Below are 22163 nucleotides of genomic sequence, written 5' to 3'. Positions count from 1 at the left end.
GAACTGCTCCTTTAGTGCTTTACTGACAAATGAACAAATTGAGTTAACAACATTAAGTATGCCAGCCTGGGAACCCCAGAAACGCTGTTATTAAGGCTCAGGCTATCTGTCTGTTCTGCCTTATTAGAAAGTGTCTCACAGTCTGCTCGAGAACGTTGGGGGGAGAAAATACTAATAATATCTGGTATGAATATTTTAGGTGTTTTTCTTGCTGGCCTGGTTGTAAACTCTGCAGCCCATTTGTTAACAAATGCAAAGATCTGACCAACTTGCGCACGTCAGCGCTCGGATCAGAGACGGTAGTAGCTCAGCTGAGAGGCCGAACTCTGCGTAACACAAATTCAAATTTATTTCCTGCTGAGCATGCACAGAGACACTTGACTCATTTCAGGGGAATGAAATAAAAGCACTTGAGAAACATTGGATGCGGATGCCGTTCCACAGACCCGTGGGACGACCAGATCAATGTCTGCTTCATCAACGCTTTGGTCTTGACTTGTTTATTCCTCAGATCGATCTGAGCTGCTTTGCCTCCGGGCATCTGTATAATACATGCGTGGTAGTCTGGCTCAGTCGTGGGAGAGCCTGCGAGGGTCCAGAGTCGGTATCGGACTGCTCTTTCATTTCTGTGCTTCTGTTTTATCTCAAACGCGCCTTCGGGCCTGTGACTGCGGGCTACGGCGCCCAACATTTCCTCCGCAGGTTTGCTCGGTTTTAGCATCAAATATGTCGCTGTTATTCCTTTCAGGACCGTTTGGCCCGTGTTAATGAGAATCCTTTACAGCCACATCCAGCAAGAAAATGTAGTTAAATTTGCCATTTCCTCAACTGTGCAACTGTCACACTGATACTACGGTTCTGCAGAAAATGTACGAGGAAACATGAAAGCGCTGATTGCATACAGCATCCAGTGTCCTCCAGTTTCATGGGGATAATGGCACATTTTCTGGGAAGGAAAAAATAGCCTCAAAGCTCATTTGGATTTGGATTAAATTTCAGTGAGACATTTAGCGGATGGGCTGATTAAGGCAGCCTCCATTGTGCATCGTCAATGGAGCAGCTCCGGGCTGTGCAGTGTTTTGACATCTCAGATCAGTCGCTTCGTTCTTGGAAACTCTGAATTCCAAGTTTGGGGAAATGTTGATGTTAGCAGAGGGAGCTGACGGTACATGTGCCCTTACAGGCAAAATAAAAAAAAAAACACTGACAAGAGCACGTTTTAGAAAGGCACAAATCATTAAAAACCGAGGACAGATTCCCAAAATGCCCCAACTTGCAAACAACTCAGTCAAATCCTTGAGGATGCGACGCCATTAGTCCCGCTCTGTGCAACGCTTGGTGGTTTGCTTCAAAATGAACTGAATGAAAAATGGGTTTGAAACTTTCATTATCCATTTTTTTTTATTACTTCACAAAAACTAATTGCGTCTCAGCTGAATTTTAAATCGTTTGGTTTGTTGCATCAGAATGATGATTTTTGAACGAATTTGAAGTTTTGTCTTGCAGTTAGACTCAATCCTCGCCAGCCATAGACGGATATTACCCAGAATTTTTAGGCATTTAAAAATGTTATAGACAATAGATCATCTTGCTTGGTCCTTAAAACGATGTTGTCTTTTAGTTCATGTGTTTATTCATTCATTTCGCAGGCTTTAGGCTGTATTTCGAGGACTGCTTGCACTCTCTGTGTCAGCTGCGTTGGGACTAGCTGATAAATTATTACATGGTCAGTGTGCCACATACATAAAGCGAATGCACCACTTGGTCCACGGTTGGCTGTATTCCCTTCGGATCTAATCATACAGTCCAACCACGAGCACAAAATACACAGATGGAAAATGAGAATATTGAGACGTTTTGTTTTTTATTTTCGCTCGTAAATGAAACTCCGAACCAAACAATTAAAATTTAAACCGAGAGACGATTATCTATTGGTGAAGCAATAAAAACAAAAAAACTAATGACAGCTTCAAACCCATTTTTCATTGGAGTCAGCTTTGACGGCGCAAATTGGGCTGCAGAGAGCGTCTCCATCGGTCTGGTCTTAAGGTGGGGTTTTTTAATTAGCAACAAAAAAGAACAGAAAAGGACTCGAGGGTCTGCCAAGTGCAGTAAGCCTTCCACGGCTATAAGCTACTCCATCACACTAACTCTCGTGGGCTCTTTTGCACGTGGATGTGAAAAAAACCACACGTCAAACAGCACAAACCATTTATCCTCAACGCAAACCGGAGCAAACAGAAGAAAGAAGTGAAATGTGTTTCTTGTGTAAACCTCATTAAACCTCTGCCACTTTTAGCAAAATAAAAAAAAAATAAAAAAATGACACCAGCACCCCAACATTGATGAATTTCTTCTAATAATATTCCAACCAAAGAGCATATTTTGTGCCAGCGATGATACAGAACGGTACAGAGTGTACTTTAATGCAAATGTGAAGCGCAATATTCAGTCGAGCTATAAATTCACCCGTGACTTGATTTGATGTGACAAACTGGATGCTTGGGAGAAAAGAGTACTGCGACGGAACACATAGAAAACAGTTTGTATTACATAACTCTATATCATGGAGGAGTGCGCCTGTGTCTGCTGTATACTATGTCAAGGCACGGTTATGAAACCGGCATTAAAATGCAGGGGCTCCGAACACAGAGGGCTTGATCGCGGGGAGTGATCTGTATCGGCGTCGCAAGAACGAGACCCGCAGATCATCAGAAAGGCAGCGAACCCTCATATCTGTCGAGCAGCCGCGGCTCACGTATACAGTAAAAAAATCGAATCAATGAGAGGTTAAGAGAGGTTCAATGTCTCGATGCAAGCGAAGGAACTCTTGAAAATGCTGTTATTTAACGCATATTTGAAATTTATTCTCCAGTATAAACATCTGCCGTCCTGACTTCGCCACGTTTAATCATTGTAATTATTTCATTACGGCCCCGCGCCCTGAAGATTAGAGCGATGGATACTGGAGTGTCTCTTCCTTCCTCCCCCTCATCCTGCAGGATCTCAGCCTGTACCACGGGAAGCCCTCAATTATTCATGGACGTGGATGGTGGCTGGATCTTTAAGTCTCTATTAAAAGTGGAGGTCAAACAGAAAGCAGATTGAGCAGACGGAGTGAAGCACGCAAGTCAAGTGGAATACTCCGTCTCTGGATGGAAACATGACCAGTAAAAAAAAAAAAAAAAAAGCCCTCATCTGCGATCGTGCACTTAAAAACACAAATTTATAGTTTTCTCAAATCCTTTTTCTCCACTCGTCAGATTCTTGCCCTCGCCTCAGGAGGCGACCTTGAAGGTCAGTCGGAGGTCGGGCGTGCTGTGTCAGAGCCTGCTCGGCCCGCCAGCGGACACCTCAGGGGGGTGATCTGGCTACAGAAAAAATAGGTCATACATGTATTAAAGGCAGATGACTCACTGTACAGATGCCACGTGTACAGTAAATACATTCCTGTAGCTCATTTTAGCAGCAGCTGGAAAGCAAGCGTAGCCGCATAAACCAAACTGTTGGACTAATTAAAAAGTTTGCCCCGGATGAAACGCTAAGGAGTCGCTAAAGCGTTGACAGCGGTGTTTCAATAGCTGGTAAGTCGGAGGATCAGCAGCGTACATTGTCTGCAAACCACGGACGTCTACAGAACCTTCCACGGTCAGAGATATTTCACTTCAGACCAACAGGCCTGACCTTGCCATCCAGACAGCCACACATGATTAAAAATTCCTCCCACATTGTTTCTTTTGTTCCTTCTTTGCTTCTGTTTTTTCCTGCACTTCAGCAAAAACAGAGATTTTTTTTACAGACAGATTTTCAATTACATCACCCCAAAAAAAGTCGCACGATTAGACGAGAGAACGGGCTTCGATTCATACCCGCGTGACTGCAAAGGTGAGAGGTGCAGGGCTGTGAAGATATTGCTGCAGCCAAGGAAGGAAGGAAGGAAGGAAGGAAGGGAGCTCAAAATAACAGCAAGGAAGGGAGCAAGAAGGGATTTCTTTAAAGATTAGAGCAAATTAGGCTGAGCAGAGCAGGGAGAAACTGGTTAGAGAATCCCAGTGAGCACTTTCTCTGCTGATTAGTGGAAAGCCGTCAAGGAATGTGGGCTAGAAATGCACTCGTTGAAATGAAGCTGAAAAAGTAGTTGTAAGCATCCAGACTTATGAAAAAGGGGGGAGGATTTTCACCGCTCAACCAAATATAGTTGTAGTCGAGACGCCTAGACGGCTTTTCACCGGCTAATGCTTGCCAGATTATGATTCAGACGTGACAGGATGACATGAGGTGCCACTTGAGGAAATGAGTTTTCAGCCTATGAGCAAAGACGGGGAAAAGGTGATCTTGTTAAAGTGAGGAAGGACACTCCAGAACTGGGGATCGGGGGGGGGAGAAAGGCAGAGTCGTAAACATGCTGCTGTAGAGTCAGGATTAAGGTCACGCAGCCAGTAGGCTTTGACTTGTGGCTGCTTTAGGAGCCTCGTACAGTAAATCAGCATCAAAATCTGAGCGGTTCAGCTGTAATTTCTGCAATCTAAGAGCCTAGTTTGCTCCTCTTTGTCTTGTTTTTACAGATATATTTGAACTTAATTCGCTTCTGTTGAGTCTTGACGTTTAACCCGAAGTGGTCTTCGGCGAAATTCTGCCCAGATTCAAACGCCAAACATGTACTACGTTGTGACCGAGTTTGAGTGGAGGTTTAATGAGAAAACAAGCAAAAAGTTTAGCTAAATTAGGCCGAATTTCTAGAATAATCCAGTTGGAAACCAGTCAATCCATCCATCCATCCATCCATCCATCCATCCATCCATCCATCCATCCATCCATTTTCTTCTGCTTATCCAGAGTCGAGTCTCAATGGCAGCAGCCTAAGCAGAGCGTCCCAGTCCTTCCTCTTGCCAGCAACGCCTTCCAGCTCTTCTGGGGGATCTCAAGGCAATCTCAGCCCAGATGACAAATGTAATCCCTCCAGTGAGTTCTAAAACCTCCCTAGGAGTTTCCTTCCTGTTGGACGTGATCAGAAATCCTCCACACGAAGGAGGCATCCTAATTAAATGCACTTCCCTTCTGTAGCCAAGACCAGGCATAGTAGCTTGCTGGTGAGGGTCTGATGGCCAAGCTGGCCGGCGTGGTCCAAAAACAAAACATGGAGTCGCCAGCCAGTAGGCCAACCATGGATAACCAGTGAGGTCGGCTGCTCCATAAACCTGGAGGCTGGCAACGGCGGGGACCAACTCTTAGCATCACAGACTAGCAACCCTATCTCCATGAAATGACGCTTCTATACAAGTAAATGTTTGGAAATATATGTAATTTCCAACCTGTGATGTGATGGGTCAGGTGCCAAGAGGGTGACAGAGTCTGTGTTAGGAGGCAGAAGGAGTGAATGGTAGCATGAACCACAAAAACTGTGTGGTTAGATTTGGGTAAATATCATGCTTTGTTGAACACTTTTACAGGTTAGAAGCTTGGTGAAGGTTGGGCACCAAAGCAGCTTGGTTAGGGTGAGTAAAAAATGTCATGCTTTAGGTTAAGATACCATCCTTTCACTCCATGTCTAAAGCTTCGCCTCGATCCAGACACATTCCAGCACTAAATACATGGCAAGTTAGGAACGCATTTGTGATACGTTACAAACATAATCCAGCAGCAAATACATTTGAGAATGAGGGCACTTCAAAAAGTCCCCAGAAACAAGGGGCATTACTCCCATTTTGGGGCATAACTGTAAACTATAAAGCCTTATATCACTGTCCACAAAAACTCCAAAGTTTCTGAGTAAGTAATCAAAGAAAAAAGGAGAAGAAAGCTTCAAGCCGGCTGCTGTTATTTCACAACAATGCGTCCGTCCACACAGCACAGGTGGCAGAAGCAACCAAATGCTGCTTTGAGCTGTTGGCCGATGAACCTCACTCACCCGATCTGCCGCCATCTGACTTCCCACTTGTGTGGTCGCCATGTTCAGACTGATGATGAGGTCGTGCATGCTGGTGAGGAGGATCTAAAGGCTCAAGATATGACCTTCTTCCACGAAAAAAATGGTGACGCCTGAACATTAGGGCACCAAGCGCACTGAAGTTAAAGGAGACTATAATTCAAAGAACACCTCTCCTGTGACATTTCCTGGTGAGAGAACTTTTTGAAGCACGCAGTTTAGTTGTGTTGGAACGTAATTTGTGACTGGGTTAGAACTAGTTTTAGGATTGTTTGAATTATACAACACTGAATACGATGTTTTCAAGTGTTACCATATGCTAAACATTACTATATTAATGCTAGCAGGAACAGCAGCTTTAAATCCTGATTTGCTAATGCAAGACGTGTTATTTTAACAAGATATGAACATTGATTTACTGCTTCAATATGAGTGCTTGTACTTTTTGGAAGTAACACACCGTTTGTCATTGGCCCTGTGTTCAGTAGCTCTCAAGCTTCTCATATGTAAAGGTGCTGAAATGACTTTTGGACAGCCTTTACAGAGAGAACCGTGGGAGGTAAGGTACTTTAGTCTGAGCAGCGTGAGGTCCGGGTCGAATATCAGGACTCAGACACACTATCAACACTCACCCGCCGCTGATGACACCTGCTCAAAACATCTGCCACAGACACGACTCGTCTCGCTTTAATCGTCAGTCGGCACGACCTGCAAGACGGGAGATTTAACCAAATCCTGCTGGACGGTGTATCAATCACAGCAAAACAATAGCAGAGGCACGTAGATTCTGTGTGAACGCTTGGAGCGTTTCCCCTCTACAAAGCTCAACACAAGAGTAAGTGGTGTTCTTGAACTATAATTTCTTTTAATGTACTGAAGATGTCTGCAGCAGCTGCCGTAAGAGCCTCGCATCGATTATTACTGCAATCGGAGTACGATCCCATCAAAATGTGCTGGAAGGGCAATTTTAGGGGAATAAAAAAAAAAAAAAAATATGAGCCTGATTAATCTGAAATTCAATAGCAATTACTATAACATTAAAAACTCCACTGGGTACTTCTCAGAAATCTGGCAGCACACAGAGAGCTGCAGAGAAAAATGGAAGTGCCTCCATAATATATTAAGCACGGCGCACTTGCTTTGCGCTTACGGTGTTACAGAAGCAAACCAGGGCTTCAGTAATAAAACTTGAATTATGATTTATGTGTTGTCTCTGCAACCGCTTGCATACGATTCAGGAAAAAACAATCCAATTTAGGCCACGGAGAGCAGGCTGCGGCGCGGCATTTATCAGATAGACTTCTCAGCATCACTTCATGGAGAAAATAGGAGTGTAAGAATGAGAATATAGGTTATACGAGAGCGTGTGCTTTTTCATTCCTCAATACGAAGGGATCAAATTCATGATCGATTCAAAGCGAGGCTGGAAGAAGAAAAGGGGGGCAAATATGTGACTTCTAATCTGCAACCTCGCGGTGATTCCGCCTCCCTCTTTTCTCTCCGTCTGACAGAACCTTTCCCCGGAGCGTTTCCCCAGAGCCTCAGCTCAAACTGCAGAACCGCTCTGTGTGGCAACTGTTGAACAAAATGGACTCTCGCAAGGAGGAGAGAAAAATCCCTCAGGGGAAAGAGGAGAGGGAGAAAATCAATGCAAAGAGGTGATTTTGAAATAGGTGGAAACAAAAAAAAAAGAGCAGAAAGGTTGATGGAGGAGGGTAGAAAAAAAAAAAGAGAGAGAAATATGCAAAGATCAGCAAAAGAAAAGCATTTGGCATCATGTAAACCGTGTCCCGGTGATGATTAATTCATTGCAAAGACGTTTTCTGAGCGTTTTGGTGAGCGTCGGAGAAAAGGAAGAAGCCCTGTTTGAGTCCCACAGTAAAGGCTGCTGTCTGGATGCTTGCAGTGGAGGCTGTGAGCAAGACAGAGCCTGCTAATTAGCACACTGGGAGAGGCTGCCTTGTTGTTTTGTTGAGTGTTATTTCGAAACACTGCAACCAGGAGACCGGGGCGGGAAGTTAGCGCAAGCTGTCAAAAAAATCTTTCAATCTGGGTTAATTGCTCGGGGAGAGAGCCTCCTGATTATCATTAGAGATGTTTTCTTTTTTTTTTTTTCTCATAATGTTTCCTCAAATGTACCTGTTACTTAATTTAAATTGGGGAGCAGTTTTTTATTTGTCTAAACAGAATGCTGGAATGCGTGTCTTTTGGTTGTATTTCAGGAAAAGCACGGATAAGCAGCACCTCACCTCCGATGCTCTGCAGATCATGTACATTGACTTCTTGTTTGCGGAGCCTCCTGATCATTCGTCGTATTTTGTTGGTGTTGAACAATGATGGAGAAAATAACGGCCCCGGTTGTTAAAATCTCTATAAACAAGTCACACTTGTCACGGGTGGCGTGTAAAGCTGGTGCGAGGCTGTTTTCGTCACAGTAGTATCAGGCGGGAAACCGGCTTTGTCGGCGAGAGGCAGGTGTGAAAATGGACACGTCCTAGTAGGAACACATTGGGATGTGTTGCTTCACTGTGGAAAAATGTTTAATTGGACGGAAACAATCCTTGTTTCGAATGTATACATAAATAAAACAGAAATATTTATAATGAATCAACATACCAACTGATTCATGGACACATGAGGAGCAATTTTATGTCTCGGTGGAGTCGCACATTTCAGTCCTTCTTAAAAAAACTGTATTTTTAGGTGCAATTAGAATTTTTTAACAATTCAATAAACTCAGTGTTGGAAGTGGAACTAAAACAAGGAAGAACAAGGGCAGTTGTGCTGCTAGAATGAGGAATTAATTGCTGAATAGAGTTTATTTAGTTTGAAAACACGTCTAGGCAAGAAAACAAGACCTTGAGGACCCAATTCCAGACAAAAAAAAAGCCTTGATATGAGGGAGTTTCTTTCACCATTTTCCTTCGGCATGATTTTCCTCAGAGGCGTGACCTGATTTATTTCAGTTTTAATTAACAAATGAGGGCGTGGCTGAGTTTGGCGCCGGTGGGTTACATCTGTGAAGTGGATTGCTTGGTTATGTCACCGGATTGCGGTGCTGTCGCAGAATTACACTGTAACCTCCGCTGAGTGATGCAAGCTTGATAATTTGATGAGTTAATAATTTAATAACTAGACGGAAGCCATAAGCAGGCGGGCCTGTCGAGCAAACAGGGTTATATTAGAAAGAAGTAACTCTGTGATCTCTGTTTTCTTTCATTACACCAGGAATAAGACTGATGCTGTTCTTTCTTTCTTGCTTTCTTTCCTTCTTTCTTTTTGTTACACATGGCTCGTCACCTTCAAACTTAAATGCACCTAAACTTTATCCTGTTGTTGTGGTTACCTACTGCCTATCCATCCATCTATACCCACTTTATAGTGCAGAGGGATGCAAGTGCTGCAGCCTGTTCGAGCTGACATTGAGCGAGAGGCGGGGAACACTCTGGACAGGCCTGACACAAAGACAGACAACGATGCACACTCACACCTACTGCCCAGTCAGAATCACTAATTAACCCACCATGCATGTCTTTGGATTGTGAGAGAAAGCTGCAGTACGACAGAAAACCTGCAAAACATGCAAACTCCACACAGGAAGGCCCGCTGAGCTGACAGTTTAACCCACCTTGCTACTATACCAAGATCATATTAGAATCTATTTCACAGTGGTCTCATTTTAAAATGAATTAGCTGGAATCATTAAAAAGTTCACCAGAGAGCCCATTTTCAACCAACTCCTAAAGCTCCCTTGATTAGCTAGTTCGCTATTAAACCTGCTATCAACTGCTGCTGGGAAATAATGAAGAGAAATATTTCGGTTGATATTAGTGATGCACGATATAAACATTTCTGGCCGATATCAATATTGAGATTTCTGATATTGCCGATAACCGATATTACCGATGTCGATTTTCCACTTTTGTTCACACCGAAAAATTAGTATAAGTGTGAGAACGTGAAAACTATTCAAAAGAAGCCCATAGTACCAAAGTAGACAACAGTCTTCTTTATTAGGTAACAAAAGTAAAACAGATTTTAACACATTTAATGTTCAAGTCTAGGACCATTTAAGTAAAATCATCTGTGAAATGATTTGTAGAGACGAAGGCGCTAATGTTAGACAATCATCTGTTTTTCACATCGGATAAATTTGTTCATCCGATATATCGGAAAAAACACTATTGTCGGCCGATACTGATGTGGTATATATCGTGCATCCCCAGTTGATATGGATAATTATTGACCACTTTTAAAGATCTTTTTCTAATCATGAGGACAAACAGACAAAAAGGTGTGTTTTAAATGTAACCAGTTTTCCAGACTCATCAGTATTTAACACAACAATGAAAAAAAAACAGAAAACATACATTTACCCTCATACACACCTGTTAAATAAAGAAAGCAAGTAAAACCCCGAGGCGTAAGGTTGGGGCTCTGAGTTCTGAGATATGACCCCACGCTAACCTCTACACACACTCGACGTCAAGTCTGTAAGTCATAAGCAACCACCAGACGGAGGCTACGAAACGGAAATCCTGCTTGGACGCCGCGAGGAGACGAACAGAGGATGAAGGAGCTCCACTGTTATGATCCAAGAGGGAAGCATGCCTGGGGTTTGATCATGTAACCCAAACTTCATGTGTTTTTTATGTGCGGTTTGCTTTAACAAACGAATCGAACACTCAGACAAATGTCCTCATTGGTATTGAGGAGTTACACATCATTGTTACATGTCACTGTGGTTTTATCGCCCAGGCCTGTTATCAACAATATCAAAACCAACAGCGAGACGTGAGAAGCCCATATCTGAGGAGTTATCACCATTTGAGGTGGATTACAGGGAACACCCTTGTTAGCAAAACGACCAAACTGAATCCTTGTTAACCTGACATTTGTGTAAATCGGTGCACACTTCTGCCACCTTTGTTAATTCACTGACACATCAACAGGCTTCCCAACATATTTATACACGCAGTTTACGAGGGTAACGTTTTCCCAGAACAGGACGTTTTCCAAACTTTCTCTATTTCAGATGGGCTCCGAAGGATTATGAGCCACACCGATGCGACGGATGTGTTTACCGCGGCTTCTGAGGAGTAATGGTGATGTGTCAGGCAGCGGTGGAGAGGACACACTCACCAGGCCTGAGACTTCCTCCTGGGCACGCTCTGTCTGGTCCACTTGGAGTGAGGGGTCAGGTGGTAAATCAGCTGGCGGCAGATCTTGTTGGTGGACTTGAGTGATTCGGTCTCCTGCAACACACACACACACACACACACAAAAGGAGAATGAAGGTATCAAAAAAAAAAAAAAAAGACAAGTCCAGTACATGTGACTGATCAAAAACAAACAGTATGTGTTCACTAATAAAAGCAGCTGAACCATCAAAGGTCTGAGGAACCACAAGGAGCTCAATAAATTGTATGTTTTACATAAAGCAAAGTATTATGAGTACAGAATGAACTGCTTTCAAAAGGTTTGATATCAGCAATGAATGCTGGACGTCTGATCTCTTGATCTTTTCTTTATTTGTGCAAAAGTAAAACGACAGATGTGCTGATTTTCACATGTTCAAAGCCTTTCTTTCTTGTTCAAACATTTCCCCACATCAAATCATTATTTCAGTTTGCCTTTTTGCATTCTTCGTACTCCCTGTCTCTCCTCCACCTCGTCGCCTTCGTTTTCCTCCCTTTCTCCTTCGTCAAAGACTTTAAATGGAATGGGCCGCGCTGAGCGGGCTAAATCTAATTAATGGTACAACACGACAACAAGAAAGAGGCAATGTGGCGAGAGAGAGAGAGAGGAAAGACAGGGGCAATTTACCTTAAGGCGATTAACCATTCCCGCTGCCACTTCTTTTCTTGGGTGACAAACAAACATGCCTCACGCTTCAAAACATTCTGCGCCGCTGTTTCAGCCGCTTGCATGGCTGAACACGACGTTACAGCGGCGCATACTGATTTACAATGTCGACGTATTCTTGGAAAAATGTGTGGTCTGGAGGAAACGGCGCAGCACTGCAACTCTATACGAACACTTAGACATTAATCACGGCTCTGTAAACCTGAGTGCTTCAAAACAAAACATTAATTGAATTAACTGTCTCAAACAGACGACCCAGGGTTCAAAACACTCGCAAATGATGTATGTTTCAGCCCACAATGCGTCCTTGAATATATATAAATCTCAGCGCGAGTGGAAAATACTGGCCGCTAGAAGCAGCTGCTGGGCCTTAAATCCAGCACACTGCCTCTCTACATCCTCGTCACGTCTGACACAGTATCCTGCCACGGGTCGCCAGTAGCCAGGCAGGAGAACATTGCTGCCAGCTCCGCACTCTCCTTCCCCAACTCCTGAGCTTTTTTTTTTCCCCCCCGCGCTAAAGCAAACACAGATAAGATTAGAGTTTCTCACAGGTGATTATCATCTGGACTCAGGAAGTTAGAAAAAAAAAAAAAAAACCCAGACCTCACTGACTTTATCTCAAGGCAACCCATCTTTTCCTTTAAAGAGATAACGGCAGACTTTAAATAACTGTAATGGCTGCTGGGTCCGTGTTTTACAGCCACACTGAGCAGCTTCTGGAGTGTCTTCGCCCCTCGTACCTTGGTTTGAAATGTACTTTGAATTTTAACATGTTTGATTTGTATGCCGGGCTGCGAGTAGAAGAACCGACTGCCTAAAGCTCAGTTTATTTCTTAAAGGACCAGTCTTATTTTTTTTATTGTGACCATATTAATCTGATCAGAATTTAGATGTTTTGTGTTGATGATGAAAAATCTGAATCTGGTCGAGCTATGAAAAAAACCTATAAAAGCATCCAAAAAACAGCTTTTGAGTTAAGGTGTTGTGTGTTTTTGGTCTCCACCTTTAGGGTCCTGAGAAATCTTTTATATGTTTTCTTGTGTGAAAACCCCAGAACCTCTCTAGTGAGGAGGCAACATGTAAAAATAATCCCGACAACTTGCGTAATCATGTGCCCAATTTAAATCTTGCTATCTTTATTGAACTTTAATAGGTCTGACCAGCATACAAATTGACAAAACCCTGATACAGAGAGAACGATTGTCCTCAAAACACAACATTTCTATACATCTAAACTGAATTCTCATGTATGTTTTGAACCACTGATGTATTTTCTCCTTGAAAGGTGGCTGTGATGAAGTCTTACAGTTTGAAGGAGCCACAAAGTTGGTGCGAGAAGGTTAGCCAGTTACATCAACCACAGAAATTTAACCCAAGACATGGACATTTGCAGCGACTTTTACTCTCAGACTTATATTTAATGTGAGTTTGTCTGCTTAGGTTTAGGCACTACATGGTTAAATGTAGGAAATACCATAGTTGGGGTTAAAATATGACCCTTTCAGACCACCTTTGAAGCTTCTCCTCCATTTTCTGGGTTACCGGGCTAATAAGTCTCGTCCTATCTAACATGTAATTGGTTGACTGATAAGGAGTGACAGTAAGGCAATAAAATGAACAGATATGTTGATTAGGAAGGTATTTGCGAGACATCACAAGCGAAACCCGCGCAAAGTACGTCGCCTTTTTAAAAAAAGGCAGTTTAGTTGTGTATGAACACTATTTTTGGGAGATGGGCTCGTTTCAGCTTTAAGACACAAATAGAAACTGTCTTCTTGATGCAACTGTTTATGCATCTATACCGCAAAGAAAATCTGAATTAAATGCACATTTAGGATCCTAGTAAAGTCAAACTATTTGACCTTCAGCTAAAACAAAAACTACAACATCCTGTCCCTGAATCAAACCTACCCGGTGCATCCAGCAGCACCACCGTCCCCAGTTTGATCGCCTTGGCCATTTGTCAGAGCCCTCGAAGTGACCTCGCCGCTGGAGCCAAAGCTACTCTGCCACGTTTGCCTCTGTGCCATCGACTGTGGCCACCAGCCCTCTTGACCTCATCACTGGGCCTGCTGGGTACCTGCCCATGCTTTTCCAGTACCAAGGAACCAAAGCCAATAATCTAATATACCTGCAGGTCCTGGAGCACAGCTGCTACCCCTGTGCTAAAAAGGCATCAGACCAAGGAAGACGGACCGTGGAGTCAAACCCATAGCTTCCTCTGGCCCAACCGTTCACCCCCAACCTCTAACGCGTAAACACCTCGGCTATCATCTTCCGTTCTGCCTGGCTTCTGTATTCGTGTATGAACAAAGCAAGCTGACAGTTCGTTGTTGTCACAATACCATGACAGTAAATATGACACATGCACTTGAGCATGGCTAATAAGGGCAGACGTGTTGCAGCTTGCCTCTGTTTGAATTTCAGAGCTCGTCCTGTCTACTGATGTAAAATGCTTTTTAAAACCGGCTGTGAGTACAGTTAAGAGTTAAAAAACAAAAGGGATCATACCCTTTTAGGGCACTGCAGGTCCCGGGCGAGACTGAGCAGCAGCTCGTGAGAGATGGGGTCCACCAGGTTGAGAAAAGCTGCGTTCTTGTACAAAATGTCATTGAGCGACGTTCCCTGAAGTCCCAAATCCTGAGAGAGAAAAGGGAGAGAGAGAGATGAAAGTGACTGCGTTAACATTTGAACACGTGCTGCACGAAATCAGAAATTCATGAGATTAAAACAGCTGCATCTGAACCACGCGTTTAATATTCAACTGACATTTCATGGGTAGTTTAATGAAAATAGATTGTCACTATTTATAAGCTTTGTTCATTATCCCCTTTCGTCTTGGGCTGTTATCGCGCGGCGATGTGATAAGGGTTTGCCATCAGAGCTGTGTGATAACATCCAGTTGATCGGGGTGGGGGTGGTCTGTGTGCATATATATGTATTGTAATATTTTATTCAATCCCATCTGTTCCTTTTCGTTGTTTCAACATTTGGTATTTCTAATCCATGAAACAACAAACTATGTTAGAAATGATGAGGCAGCTTTTTTTTAAAGACCAGAAATCCCAAGTCTGTCACCAGCAACCAGCATCTGTGAGCAAAATACTGTCGCACCACGTCGTCTGAAACCATTTCTTCGATGACGAACGGTGGAGTTGTGGACATTCAAGAGCCTGGTTACAGCCCTAACCCACATCCAGCATGCTAATGACCTCTTCTCATCTTTATGTTTTTGTTCACTTGGTTATTCCGCCTGAAATCATCAGAGGCCTTCTTCTCAACCGTCTATTATTTGCTTGAAACTTTCTCATCATAAGCTATGATTATCTAAAACAGCATCTGCGAAACTTTAGACGGAAATATCGAGCGTTTTCCGAGATAATTGTTGAGAAAGAAACTACCTGGCGACAGTTTTTCTGCGTGTTTAAATTTGAGGCTGCGTTTGGATGACAATATCTCAGGAACTAATGAAGATAAATGCCTGAAATTTTTACTTCTGTTTCTCATCATGGCATTGATTCAGGATCTGAAATAGTTGATATGAAGCTCACATGGTCTCTGTTTATGTGTGAGATGGAATATGAAAAAAAAATTAAGCCAAAGAGCAAAAATTAAGAAACTAATTGATAATGCAGGAGTCATCTGGTGATGTTTTCTGAACCATATGTAGCTGCATGTCCTTATAATGTGAAACAAGACATATAGAATAGTCTTAAATATGAAATACTTGGTCACAAAAATGGAAAAAAAAAAATCATTTTCGTGTAGCTGATTGAATAGTTTCACCACAAAAACTAAAATATTGGTGGATGAATTTGCAGATTTTATCTTAATTTCTGAGTTTCTGAGATATTGTGGTTCGAATATATAATCTAATATTTCACAAATGTCAGAATCAGAATCAGCTTTAATGGCCAAGTTTGTACACAACATACAAGGGATTTGGTTTCGACTGTTGGTGTCACCCTAGGAATTAGCAGGAATAATAGAAATAGGAAATAAATAAATAAATAAAAATTTAAATAAAGTAAAATAAGACAGAAAGAAAAGAATAAAATACAATAAATATTAATAAAAAATAAAACAAGATAATAAGACAAATATATACAAGAATTTACACATCCGGGCAGAAAAATGTACATTGTGCAAAATAGAAGTGCAAATAACAACTGTGGTCTTTGCATATATTTACACGGAGGGATATTGGGAGTAAAGTTAAGCCAACAACGGCGTGTTCTTCTTTCTAATACTCCTCTGGTTCCTCATTTTCAGGTTTCTGTTCTACCGGTTCCCACAGGACTTTCTATCATTTTCACCAAACAAAACTAAAAACCATCTGACTTTTAGTTTCCAGTTAAATGGCACTTCACCTTTCTTCTTTCAGTCCTCAAAGTTCACAAGCAAAAGATTGCGTGACGTGCTTTAATAAAACTTGGAACCATCCACGGGGCTCGACGATATTTATACCACCTTCAGACTATTTCTGTTTGCGATGGCGACGTAAATACACCGAAGCTGCATCTTCAGGTAATGCTCCGAGTGCTGACGTGTCATTAACAGCCAGTGTTTTGAGACGTAATGTTTTCAGACACATCAAATAGCCTCAGCAGCGTGTGGCGTATACAACCTTTACAGGGGGGAAGACGCTGACACACAACCTCGCACGACAAACAAAAAACAGCGGAGAAGACATGAAACTGAGTGGATGACGAGAAGATGAAAGGCTCGGAGTCAGAGGAAAGAAAGTTAAAGGAAATCTCCTCTTTTTAGCTGCATTATCCACAGCAACTTAAAAGATGAGTTCCTTTGCTGTTACATTATCGACATCACCGCTTTTCAGTGACGGCAGTGTTTTATGTTGGATGCAACTCGGAGCTGTGGAGCTGAGGAATAAATACTGTCAGCTCTATATGCGCTGAAAAGCTTTTCAAATAGCAGGCTGGAGGGCGAAGCTGTGTAAAACATGCTCTATATGCGCTGACAGCCCTAACACTTCGGGGCACACAGTGGAAGCAAAGGAGGGGGGAAAACTCCCATCAGCATTTTCTCCTCCTCCAGCTTTTGAGTTGATTTATTACAGCCGAGATCTGTGGGATTCCCTGACACCGGGCTATCCTCCACACCAGCTCTTCCCTTCAATAAACCTCATTAACTGCAGACTGGGGGTACCACACGTGTCCAAAAGCGGAAGCGTGGAGGATTTTTTTTTGAAGAATATCTCGTGGTTTGATGTGCGTTATCATGCAGCGCGGCATCAGATATATGCAGTTCTTGTGGGGGAGATTCACAGCCACGTGTTTTAAATACACACAAAAAAAAATGTGATCCCGTGGATTAATTTGACTGATTCCTAATCATTAAAGCATGAAATGTTTCTGCTGTTTGTCAGCGAGGAGATGCCCGCGTACATGCCTGTGCGCCTTCAGATCCCACCGCAAAACGTCCTTGTGAAAAGCTGCATATCTAATCTGACGTCTGCCTGATCACAAAAAAAAGTCTGAATAAGGCGATGAGCTCCGAACCGCAGAGCATCATCCCACACATGCAGTTCATTAGAATCCAATTAAATATATTGCAGAGTGCGACAAATCCAGTCCCACAGTTTTCTGCCTCAGCGGAAGCAAAAAATGTCACAGCTGTCAGGTGAGAGACCTTCGAACTCCGGTTTTGTTTACTGACTGTTTTTTTTCCTCGGATGACTGAGGGATTAATTGTTCATTAGTGGAATGACAACATGTTGCCACCTGTTATGTAATCACATCAAAATCCAAATTTGAAAAAAAGCATGTGAAATAGTAAAGGTTAAAGGTCACAAACGCTGAGCCGGCAGCGACCACGCTTCGGCAAGGGGATCTGTCAAGTAAGATGAGGTCGATAAGTTGGCTTAGGCATATGTGACAGGACTTACAGTAGGAAGAGCAGCTCGTTCGTGTACAAGCAACGTGTTCGGGGACATTTTGGTTTCATTTTTATTTCTACAGTGCATTTGTAATCTGGTGCACAAATAAATGTGGATTTTCTACACACTGAACTTTCATCCAGTTTTCCTTTTAAATAAGACATGACTTTATTGAAAAAACTAATTTTGAGTCTCCAGAGTCCAGTCTTTGACTTTCCAATGGACGCTTTGCTCCAGCATTCACAAAACTCTCATACTCTTAGCCAAATTATGCACCGATCAGCCATGACATTAAAACCACTGGAGGGTGAAGTAAACAACATTGATTATCTTGTTGCAAAGTCACGATATATTACGTAGCAAGTAATAAGTCAAATCCTCACGTTGATGTGGTGGTAACAGGAAAAAATGGGTAACAGGATATGAGTGTCCAAGGAAGAAGGACAGGGTCAAGGGTGCCCAAAGGTTATTACTACATGTGTTGAGTCCAGAATCTAAAAACAACTACAGCAGCACAAATTGTTGAAAACCTTGATGCTGATGATAGACAGTTGTAATGAGTACAATGGGCACAATGGGCGCCTCCCACTGGAAGGCTTGTGTTCTGTCATTCATGTGGATGTTACTTTGACATGTACCATCCATCCATCCATCCATCCATCCATCCATCCATCCATCCATCCATCCATCCATTATACACCTCTTAATCCTCACTAGGGTCGTGGGGGGCTGGAGTCTATCCCAGATGACTTAGGGTGAAGGCAGGGGACACCCTGGACCAGTCTATCACAGGGCTACACTTAGAGACAGACAACCAAGCACACTCACATTCACACCTATGGACAATTTAGAATCACCAATTAACCTCAGCATGTTTTTGGACCTTGTAGGAGGAAGCCGGAGAACCTGGAGAGAACCCACACTGTACGGGGAGAACATGAAGACTCCACGCAGAGAGAGCCCAGGTGTCCTCACCGAGATGCGAACCAGCAACCTTCTAGGCAGCAATACTAACCACCGAGCCACCCTGCAGCCCTTGACACGTGCCACCAACCCAAAACATTGTCACAGACCTCGAACCTTCATGGCAGAGACAGCAGCTCTCTTTGGCACCCTGTCATACTGCAGAAATTGTTTAGGAACTTTTTGAGGAACTTGATTAAAAGTTGAAGGGGTGGATTTGGCCTCAGATTGGTGGTTTGTGCTGGAAAAAAACAAATCCCACCTTACAAATGTCGGGCTCAAAGAACCTGTCGCTAACGGCGTCTGACACCAAACAACACCTCCAGAGGTCTGTGGAGTCTTTGCCTCAACAGGTCTGAGCTGTTCTGGTGGCACGGAGGACTCCTACACTCAGTACTAGGCTGGTGGTTTTGATGTTGTGGCTCATCGGGGTATATTATTGGATGCATAACAACCTGAGCACAAAAATATGTGTTGTGACAGCTCATCTTAAACTTGTAAAGGTCTTCATATACAACAGAGAGCACTTTAATTAGTGTTTTCTCCGCCGCTGCACATTGGTTACACAGTGTGCATGTTGTGGAGCGTAATTGATATGAGTATTTGCTGATTCTTTGTTTACTAATGAATATCTAGAAGATCCCAAACTAATTAACTTAATGGCCCAGAAGGCAGATCTGCGATGGAGATATGACGTGGGGGCCGGTGTTATTGGTTCCTCATTGTAATGACTTCCTCCATGTGAAAGAAGCGTGTTCCAGCATCCATCATCTCAAGGTGATTATCTCCAAATCCATCCGTCCCTGAGAGGAAAAGCTGCTTTACTGCTGGAGAACAACAACAGGAGATCTACTGCCAGCTTTTTTTTTCCTAGTCTTGAAGTATTATTAGTCAGACACTTGGCTTCAGCCCCAACAACGTAGCAGTGCTCTGGCTTCACCTCACTGAGTGTTCATGCTTCGTGAGCAGTTTAAATGCCGAGCTATGGAGAAAGCTTCCCCTGCTCACGACCAACAAATCTTCATGTTGATCTTTAAAATCTTTTTTTTTTTTTTTAAAGTATGTAAGATATGACTGACTGCAGGACTGCTTTAATAAACACGGGCACTTTGAAGTCTTAAAGGAAGCTTTGCATGAGTCACATCCCCTCCTGCTTCACACACATATGAATATGAAGCTTTACAAGGGAGATAAAAATTCATCCCACACCTTTTCTATGCTGAGTTTCAGCACAAAGGATACCTACAAATCTGTCTTTAAGTCAGATTTCTCTTCAGCGCTTCTCATCAGCTTTTGTTTCCTGCCTTAATCTGCACACATCTGTATAATTTATTCCACGGCACCATACAGAGGGGCAGGGAGTTTTCATGACAGGGGGCCCTCTTGATCAAGACTGCTTTTGTCTGAACTTCAAAACTGTTCTCCTTTGATCCATGCACAGCTACCAGAAGGCAGCGGAAAGCTCAAGCTGAGCTTGAGAAAATATTTCCTTTTTTTTTTCTTCCTCCTTTCTCTAGTTTGGATAAATCTTCACAAAGTGAGGATTAAACCAGGGAAGGTGTTAACACAGGAACGTGTAACAGATAAGAGAGGAGAACCTTAGCTTACCTGTGGTTTGTAGCTGTGACGCTGTGAAAAAGAGGCGTTTGCACGAAGCTTTGCAGCAGGAACGGATTAGAGCTATTTAGCAATACTTTAGTGTCAATTGAGTTTGGAAAAACTGCGCCTTCGTGCTTTGATTTGGGTATTTTGTATTCTTTGTTGTGTGTTTTTCACAATTCTTTTACACACTAAACTCTCAGAAACAGAGAACTTGTCATTCATTTACTTAAACATGAACTCACGAAAATGCTTTAACCAAGTCTGCTCAATTACAGCAACATTCATTCATTTAGGCAACTTTTCCTTTAAATGTCTTTGGCTCAGGGGCTAGCATACACAACAATGTACTCACTGATTTAATTTGATGCGCTCACATTGTAGAACGAACATTCAAAACACATTCAGACAAAACAGGTGGTTAATTTAAAACCAGCATGTAACCAAACACATTTAAAAAAAAAAAAGCAATACGGCACAGTGTGTTATCTTTACTCGCTTGGTCAGCATGAGTTCCTTTGAGTGATTAACATTTACGAGAACGTCCAAAGAGCAAATGATTAAAAGAATTTGACTTTTGAGAAATCATCAACACACTGACACCTACAAGTGAAGGAGGCTGCTCCTGGTGGGGGTGTGATCATTATATCTCTGGCTGGGCTTTTGCCATATCATTCAGTCAATGCTGTGTTACTGCTACGGTCGATACATGTCAGATTTAATAAGGATAGAACAAGTGAACTGTTGCCTTACTTTTTTTTTTGTTTTTTGCAAAGATACCTGCATGATTCTTATAGATCTTGCTCAAGCAGATGCACACTGCTGCATCATGCAAAAAAACTTTAAATACAGAAATCTCGGCATGACTTGCAGATATAAGGATAAAATGAGGTTTAAAACTTCACTCACAGCATCGGTTGAGCCACGTTTCTTCCTCCAATAACAAAGTTTGAAGAGAAGCATAAATAGAAATGTCACATTAATGAATAAATAAATAAATAAATCCTCACCTTTCTCAGCAGTTTGAGCACTTCAGCTGCTTGCTCCATCCTCTGCTCCCGGAGAAGCCTCTGGATCTCCCGGACCCAAGCCACCCGTCTCACGTATGGGCTGTGGTTGGTTTTCCGCAGCATCCCTGGAAGCTTGTCGGACTTGAGCATCAAGGAGGTAAACAAGAAGTCTCCGCCGCCACTTCTCTCGCTCTCTCCAGGAACAGCATCGTTTCTCTGGCGTCTCCTTTTGGGCAATTTGCTCTCAAAATCAAGACTTCTCTGTCTGGTCAACTTAGAACCCATCACTCCTGAGAGGATGTGTCGGTGGTGGTGGTGGTGGTGGTGGTGAGAGGGATTTTACCACACGCAGCCAAAACATCACACTAAACTTGCAGCGAGATGAGCCGAAATGAATCGAATAGTGGCTCAGAAAGTTTCAAGGCTGCTCGGGAGGAAAATAGAGAAAAAACAACAAACGCGTAAAAGCATCACCAGGATGAGACTGTGCGCCCGGGCTCGCCGTCGTCCCCCTGCCTGCATCCGTCCATGCACTGCCTGAGCACTCTGGCATCCTTTGCTTTACTCAGAGCTGGTGCTGCTCTCAGCCAATCAGATCGGGATTTGCTGCACAGCGTGAGAGCGAGAGTCATGCAGGAGACTGTTCACAGTTTAGTTTTCTCACTTGACCCCGCATCAGAAACACAGGCTGCTTCTGTGATAATTCAGTCAGGCATAAATAGATTAGAGCACAAAACAAAATGCAAAATTCAAAAAAAAAATCGTTGGTAGTTTTCTCCTTTAACATTATATTACCATCCGTATAATTTCACACTGGTTTTAGAAAAAAAAAAATCATGTAGAAAATAGGTGTTTGCTTTAGTATTTATCCCTTTAAAGTGACTCACCCAACACAGGC

The 22163-nt window shown here is 42.8% G+C and overlaps 1 protein-coding gene across 1 annotated transcript in view; it reads right to left on the bottom strand.

Moving 5' to 3' along the window:
• Positions 1 to 21550, bottom strand: part of lrrc75bb (leucine rich repeat containing 75Bb) — a 30632-nt gene extending 9082 nt beyond the window's left edge. Inside the window, exons 1-3 of the mRNA XM_008293740.1 lie at positions 21266 to 21550; positions 14306 to 14434; positions 11069 to 11181 (exon numbers count right to left, since the gene is read on the bottom strand). Coding sequence (XP_008291962.1) covers positions 11069 to 11181; positions 14306 to 14434; positions 21266 to 21550 — 527 coding nt within the window. The remainder of the gene's footprint in view (positions 1 to 11068; positions 11182 to 14305; positions 14435 to 21265) is intronic.
• Between the last annotated feature and the right edge of the window lie 613 nt (positions 21551 to 22163).

Source organism: Stegastes partitus, unplaced genomic scaffold (genome assembly GCF_000690725.1).
Source record: "Stegastes partitus isolate 25-593 unplaced genomic scaffold, Stegastes_partitus-1.0.2 Scaffold907, whole genome shotgun sequence".
In the NCBI taxonomy this organism is placed as follows: domain Eukaryota; kingdom Metazoa; phylum Chordata; class Actinopteri; family Pomacentridae; genus Stegastes; species Stegastes partitus.
The sequence above is the reverse complement of the archived record's forward strand: the minus strand, read 5'-3'. Positions and strand labels throughout refer to the sequence as shown.